Source organism: Corvus brachyrhynchos, unplaced genomic scaffold (assembly GCF_000691975.1).
Source record: "Corvus brachyrhynchos isolate BGI_N302 unplaced genomic scaffold, ASM69197v1 scaffold90, whole genome shotgun sequence".
Lineage (NCBI taxonomy): Eukaryota > Metazoa > Chordata > Aves > Passeriformes > Corvidae > Corvus > Corvus brachyrhynchos.
The window spans coordinates 4781493-4789480 of NW_008236932.1; the positions used below are offsets into that span (position 1 = coordinate 4781493).

General features: G+C 36.1%; 1 protein-coding gene across 1 annotated transcript in view; it reads left to right on the top strand.

Moving 5' to 3' along the window:
* Nucleotides 1-561: 561 nt before the first annotated feature.
* Nucleotides 562-7988, top strand: part of CUNH9orf84 (chromosome unknown C9orf84 homolog) — a 44893-nt gene continuing 37466 nt past the window's right edge. The window contains exons 1-5 of the mRNA XM_017728343.1: nt 562-640; nt 2193-2322; nt 2877-2958; nt 4585-4775; nt 6434-6596. Of these exons, the coding sequence (XP_017583832.1) occupies nt 572-640; nt 2193-2322; nt 2877-2958; nt 4585-4775; nt 6434-6596 (635 nt within the window). The 5' untranslated portion in view covers nt 562-571. The remainder of the gene's footprint in view (nt 641-2192; nt 2323-2876; nt 2959-4584; nt 4776-6433; nt 6597-7988) is intronic.

A 7988-nucleotide genomic window follows, 5' to 3' on the forward strand; every position in this document is an offset into this window, starting at 1 on the left:
TCAGAAGCATTGACTAACTTAGAGGCCTGGTGTTCATGAGGGCCTCTTGCTCCCAGCTAGCCTACACAATCTCCTTTTCTCTTGTAAAACTGAAAGGAAGGAGAAAGTCCCCTCACAAATACATGAGGCAGTGAAAAGTTAATAGCCTAGACAGTTGAATTAGTGCCATTAAAAAGTAGTTTATAATCCATAAAAATTTATTGAATCAGTTAATTTAAGAGTTATTGCTTAAGGGAGGTAATTTGCATTGCCTACATTCACTTGATGGTTCTAAAGGTTTTCTGTGGAATAAGCACCAAGAGGCATAGCTAAAAAAACAACCAAAAGCCCAGTTCTTTCAGATAAAAAAATATTCATGGTCTGCAGTTGGTCTGTTACATCCTTCCAAAGGAAGAACACTGAATGCTTTGGGTAGCCTTCTTCTACAAGAAATTCAGTCCAAAGTGCATGTGCTAGAAATTAGGAAGCTATTCATGTTGAACCTGAATTTCAACCTTCTCTTTCAACATTCTGAGGTGATATAAAAAGTTTTTAACTGTTCGATATTCTATATATCTTCCAGACAACTGAAATGTTGAAAACATCACAAAACAAGATGTTTGCAGCTTTGAAGTATCACTCAACAGACTATTTATATGAGGTATAGTTTTATTGTTTCTCTTAATAGTCTGAACAAAATATAGCAGTTACTGAAGAAAAGATTGAGTACGAATTTAAAAAGATAACAAGAACTACTTGCTTTAGAATTCTCTTTCAGAAAGGTTCTTGTGCTGCACTTTGTGGGATAACATAATGAAGTGATTACAGGTTTTTTTAATAAAAAATTTAAGTGCAATTTTGCCCAAACTGAAAAGCATCAGTTATTTTTAGTGTCTGTTGCACTTGTTATTTACTTATCGTGCACATACAAGTTTCCTGCTTGAAGCTTTCTTGCAAAATACACTGTGCCTTCTAATGCATTAAATTAAATTAATTGCTTTCTGGAGAACTAATCCAGTTTTCTAGCTACTTTGGTGTGTATGAGAATAGTGATACACCATGCTGTATTCCTTAATGATTGTAGGGAAGACGTGTTGCAATGTCTTAGATGAAATTCATGGAAAGGAATTTTTTTTCCACACCAACAATGAATATTTTGGCTTTATAGATTTTGATCAAGTAAGATCTAGAAGCCTTGTGAAGTCTTGTTTTCCTTCCCATCTCCTTCTGTGAAGTTGCCAACCTCTTATCCCTGAATCACCCTCTCATAATTGGATTTTTACTTACTTATATTTTCAAAGAAATGCCACAGACCAAATACAGGACTTCTTTTGTAGAGAAGTAAAGTGGTTCTTTGCCTGAATGGGGCATTTCTAGTGTGTGAGCAGAATAATGTAACAAGACGTGATGCCTTCAGGAGTTCAGGGAGAGTACAAGGACACACAGAAGCGCTCCTGGCACCTAACTGGGGAATTGCAGCCTGGGAAGTGGTCCAGCAATAGTACTTGAGCTTAAACTGGGATCCGTGTTATGAAACATGGCCCACATCCCTTTCCTTGGAGTACAGCAACTGATATGTATAGTGCCAGTGGACGTACCTGCTGTTTTCTTAGATTGTAGCAAAGAGAACGTCTTTTCCTATTGTAATTCCAACGGGTTATTGAATCTGGTAATCAGTGAAACGTCACTAAACTTGCCACATAGACTATTTAATTTCTGAATTCAATTGATTACTAACCCTGGTTTTAGTGAAAATGAAAGGCTTTAAAAGAGCTTTCATCAGCTCATAATGGCGCATGAAAGTCAAGAGGTCTTAGAATATTAGAATATTAAGAGGACTTGAAACAGCAACAGTAGAAATGATACTAAGTTGTTTCTGGTCAACTTACCCATGTGTCCATTCAGGAGACCATTCCAAGTGTTAAGATAAGCACTTGTAATTGCACATTCAAAGTTTAGTTAAGGTGTAGTTAAGCATATGTGCAGTTCTGTGTACTCAGAGGTGTAAATTAGAAGCTAAGTAGCAAATCAGGTAAATGTTAGTATCTTTTCTTAGTTTGGATTGTGTTAGCATTACAAGAATAAGGTTTAAATATAAAATACAGTGTTCTAATAGAATACCCTCAAAAGCAGTGGGAATGTTTGAAGAGGTAGTGCACAAAAAGAATGGAACTGTCTCTCTCATAATTTTATTGCATGCCTTTTTTATTCAGAGCATGGCCAGACAGAAGTTTTCCATCTGGAAGTTATCACTTTGCTTTCCTCCCTGCTTACATCAAGATGAAAAGTATCATCTCAATGGACTCTTTGCTGATGATAAGTATAGGAAGCCATGGACTAGAAGTATGTTATATAATCCTTAAGTTTAGTTTAGATTTACTGTAGATAAAAGGAAAACTTGTGTTTATCCATAATATGGTAAGTCTGACATAGCACTGTCAGTTCTTATAGCTCTTGAAGGTAGGACATCTTCATTGCCCAAAGAGAAACAAATGGGTAATGGGTATTTATCTGTGTGGCACCATAAATGAGATGATATTTTATTAGTTCGTAGAGATCTCTGGAAAGATTTCTTTCTAGACAAATGTTTATGGAAAAAAAGCAATGATCAGAGATAAGTCAAATACTAAATCTGATTAGTTGGGAGAGGTTTGGAAGATGATGCTGAGATGATGAGATACGGGAAAAAATGAGGTTTTCAAATGACAAAGGTAAACATATGTATAAAAGTGTTTGCATCTTTCTTGTGCATTTGTATTACCTTTGCTAATGGAAGGCGGTGTTTCTTCTGTACATCATGTGTAAAGCTTGATTAACCTCTGCAATGATTTAAACAATATATAAAAATTCATTTTAATATTTTCTGTGTGATTTCTTTTCTCTCCTTTTCATCTTAGTTGGTTCAACACGGAACATGATTGCTATTTCAGTATTGGATCAGTGGAAGAAAAGTTTGCCTGTGGAGGATTTCCTGGAAAAGTCAGTAACTTTAAGTTAAACACATTTATGATTTCTTTGATATCATTCAGGTACTTTGTGAATTATAAGCTAATGATGAAAACAGAATATGAAGATGTTTCCTGACAGTAAGAAGTGTGTTGGAACTCTACACTCTATCAGATAGCTTAAAGATGCTTTTTTCACTAAAAGTAGTATTGTGTTTTTATGGAGTTCACTGCTTCTTTATATTGTTTTTTAGTGGTTGTGTAATTTATTTATGGCATTGGAGAAAGTCTCTGAAAACTGCATGAACATGAAAATAAGCATTTTCCTCCCTCCTCTCTAAGACAATGATCTCCTGTAACTGTACAAGCATAGCTATATGACTTGAATATATTTTTCCATACTTAGAAGTCTGCATTAAAATATTTGCCATTTTCTAGAACAGCCCTACTAGGGCTTTGACTTTGGAAGAGGTGGCCTCTGTACTCTCAAAATACGCAACTCAGTTAGGTTTTTTCTGTCTATAAAACTGTAGTGAAACCTGGTGATTTCAGTGAAGTTGGCCCACATGTAACTGGGCAGTGTTTTAAGGTTCATGGATTTTCAAAGGTTTATGCCATGTGAAACTTTGGATATTAGTTATTATCAGTACCACATGGTTATTACTTGTGAACTATACTACTTGTAGCTTCAAAATTAACTTCTGAACTATAATCAAAATGGTGTAAAACTGTTGATTTTTTTAATTCCCCTCTGTTGCTGTTTACGCATGAAGTCCTGTACTGAATTTCAGAGGTGCACTTATACACTGAGTTTATGAGAATTACCTTTAGATGACTAGCAAATAGCAAGATGGTGTAATGCAAAGCGTTAGTAAAAATATGAATAAAGCAATAGGATGCACAATTGAGAAATTACTTGTCTGAAATGAGAATATTAAGTACAATAACTATAGATGAACTGCTTTGGGTTCTTCAGAAATGCTGACATTTCTCATGTCATGTCTGATGACTCATCAGTCAGAGTCACTGTACTGTTGCAGTCAATTTATATGGGTGGCACAGCATTAGCACATATTTTAATCAACAATTGTAACTGTTTTGTCCGGATGCATACTTAGCTCAGGAATATGATGGTTGTCTTTTTTTTTTTTCCTTTCTATAGTAAAATGATTTTGCTGCTTATTTGGCAAATGGTAGGGAGGTTTTCTTAATAAATACTAGTAGTACTGAGGTTAGTATTAAAAGTGACAGGAAATTGAAGTGGTTTTGTTTCTTCACTTACCCTGTCTTTTTCCTATTGCTGTTACTTGCAATTTCTTCATGGTTTTTGAAACAGAAGTGTACGTTTAACCCAGCAGTGAATTTTCGTCAGAAATGTTATGACATTAATAGGTTTCATGCTTTTTTTCCTTTTGTTCAATTTGATGCTGGGTGTAAACTTAAAGGGCTTTTTCTTGGGGAAGAATTGAACATGTAATCTGAACATGGATCCAGTGAATAGAGAGAACTCTGTAATTTCCAATCTTCTTAAGTGAATACAGTGATTATCAAAGTTGTTAGAGCACCTTGATGAGTGTTGTAGATTCACTGAGGAGTCAGGGAAGTTACAACATTGATTTTGCTACAGCTTAAGTGTCAGACATTTTTTTCTGTTTTCTAGGAAACCTATCTCCTCTGTAGAGTTTCAGACTAGTAATGATTTAGTAGAAGTAATTCCAAGTTCAAATCCATGCTCTGAGACTGACATGGAAGAACCTTTTTTACTTATAAAGAATGTTTCTAAGGAAGATTCTACCCAAGACAAATATTTGAAGATTTACTATGCCACTGAATTTAAAGAACCATGGCAAGGTAAAATATTCAGTCCACTGTTTTGTAACTTTTGGTAGAGTAATCTTGTTAACATCGCTAATTTTTTGTGCATTCTCCAGAGACATTGATGAAATCATTTGGGTGATGAAAACCTTTGCAGTTGTGTAAGGTATAACCACTAAAGACAGATTTATTCCCTGGAGAAGCAAGGCTTGTGTTACTAGTTCAAGAGAGAGCCAAAAGAAGTTTAAGATAGATTTTTTTGTGAGGATCTCTTTGAATTAGCATCATAAAACAGCTTGGTGGGAACATAATCAGTATCCATCATTTCTGGGCAATATGAGAGAACAGAGAGTTATTACAGATAGGGAGTCAACCAAGGATTGAAAAGGGGATGTGGGAATAAGGAGACTTCCATATTGGTAAAAAATAAGGAAGAAGAACAAAAAACTCCCTTTGAACTTCCATATGTATCATATATGTGTAAAATGTATGTGTAGATACGTATGTATTTCATACTGCAAATGTAAGGGAATGTATCAAAAGTGGTTGCTGCATCACTTCTGTCTCAGGAGAGCAGTACTTTAAACTCAAAAGAAATAGAATCATGTGATGGCTTGGGTTGGAAAGAACCTTTTAAGGGAGTCCAACTCCCCTGTAATCAGCTCAGGTTGGTCAGATCCACATCCAACCTCATGTTGAACACCTCCAGGGATAGGGTGTTGACACCTCCCTTGTTGTAAGAAACTGTTTCCTTATTTCTAATTTAAGTCATCCCTCTTTAAGGTTAAAACCTTAAACATTACCCTAAAATGTCTATCCCCACCTTTCTTATAGGCCTCCTTTAAGTACTGAGAAGCCACATTAAGGTGTCATCTCTTCTTCAGGCTGAACATATGCCAATTCTCTCAGCCTTTTCTAACAGGAGAGGTGTTCTTTTCCTGTGATCGTTTTTGTGAACCTTCCTCTGGGCCTGCTCCAAGAGGTCCATGTCGTTTTTCTACTGAGGACCCCACAGCTGGATGCAGTGTTCTAGGTGGGGTCTCACCAGAGCAGAGCAGAGGGGCAGAAAACTGTCCCTCGCCCTGCTGCCCACACTGCTTTGGATGCAGCCCAGGACACGTTTGGCTTTCTGAGCTGTGGGTGCTCATGGCTGGGGCATGTCCAGCCTCTCACCCACCAGCACCCCCAAGGCCTTCTCACAGGGCTGCTCTTGATCTGTTCATCCCCCCTCCCCAGAGCTGATACAATAATGTCATCTTTCTTGAAATCATAGTAATTTGTGACTTTTTTTGTAATTTTTTTTTTCTTCAGAATTAGGGAACTGCATTTAGGTTTAGACATGCATGGAGAGACTGCCTCGTTTCTATATTTAAAATTGCACTGAGCTAAGTTTCGTTATCATGCTTGAAAGCAGAAACAAGGATATGAAAAGAAAATACCTTTTGTATTTAACAGGCATTATGTCAGACAAAAGAAAAAGCAAAAGAAAGCTAGAGGTGATCATGTGAACCATGGAAGTCTAGACTTTGTTGCACTTTAAATATTTCAGGATATTTAAACTTTAAGCAAAAGAGCAGTTAATGTTTTGCTGACAGTTTTAGTATTCCAACAGTTGCTCAACAATACTCTTTATTCTGATAATTCTTAGTATTTTTATCTCATTTTATAACATATTTTTGCTTATATTTTCTCAGATTTATGTTTGGAAGAGGATTTTGTTTTTATCGATAATCTTGAAAATTTTCATAAAAAGCTTCCAACTTTATCTATACTTCGGAGCAGACTACAGTTTTTTTTAGTGAAAGATCCCCTTTTAGATTCTGAAGGACAGATTTTAACAGCAGAGAATATGTTCAGGTACCTACTATTTTCTGTATAATATTAAACATAAAAAATAGTCTGTGTATAATGCCATTAACATTTTAACATTTGTTGTATTTTACCTTTAGTTTATATTTGCAACAGGTAAAGACTTTAGTTTTCTTCTCAGGAAAAAATGAGGAGGGTGAAATTTATATGCGTTAAGAAAACTGTCTTAATGAAATTGTCATTTTTACATTCTGTAAGTGTGAAATGTAGTCAGGATATTAGTTTTGGAATACTGACAAAAGGTACATCTTTAAGGGACCTTGTCCTCCCTCAAGCTGACTGATTCCCTGTCATGAAATTATCACTAAATTTAACAGGGCTAGGATTTTACACATGCTTCCATGTTTCGTTTTTCTCTCCTTCAGATGTGCTGTCAGTAAATCCATGCTCTTACCCTGTTGAATTGTATTTCTCGAAGTTTAAATATTAATTATTCTTATGGTTTTGCTCAGTTTTGTATTGCTAGTTTGATTGAATTTAATTGAATTATGTCATGAATTTGAACAAACCAGTACATTAAAACAGGTATAAGTTGTATCAAAAATGGGCCAGTATTTTGTTAATATACTCATGGTATAAAATCTGGCTGTTGGTTTACTAAATTGTATGTTGGTTTACTTCATGTCTGGACTACTTGTATTGCTTCCTTTGCACTTGAAAGGGTTGCATGATTCACGGGCAAGGTAAAGCAAATTTTAACTGAACCAACTGTACCCATACAGTAGAAGAACAGGGAGGAGTGGGGTTGTTTGCCATTTTTTTCAGACATGTGCCCCAGTCTTGCAGTGAATTTTGGACATAAGACTGTGTGAGTGCTCTAAATATCCAGTGAAGATAACGTGATCCAAATTCTACAATGACTTTCAGAAATACCAGTAATGGGAGAAAAAAAACGCTAGTGTGAAGCTTTACAGAAATAGCTCTGACCTCCTGATCTGTGGTTGACTAGCAAAACCATGGACCTGTCCAAGGTGGGAGTCCAGATCTCCTAGTGCAGCACAAAGGAAGATGCATTTAGAGAAAGGGACTCAATTAGGCAGATTTCTACTTCAGTTTAAATTCATGAGCATCCCAAGGCTGGACACAGAACAATTTGTACTCTTCAGTCTAAAATATTCCTCCAGGAAAATAGTAGTGTCAGGGACTGATGAGGAAGTTACTCCCCTAAAAAGTCACTGTAGACTTAGTGCCGGTAATTGTCACAAAGGACAAGCCTGAGGAAGAGTCTTCTTTCTACCTGACGAATCTTCATCTCTGTGCTCTTTGTGTCCTTGCTTTACAATGCAAGTAGTAGCCTCATTCCTGAGTTCTACTTCCAAGTGTTTTAAAGTTTTTCAGGTAAACCAGGGAACATACTTCTAGTTTTCTCTTTAACTAATA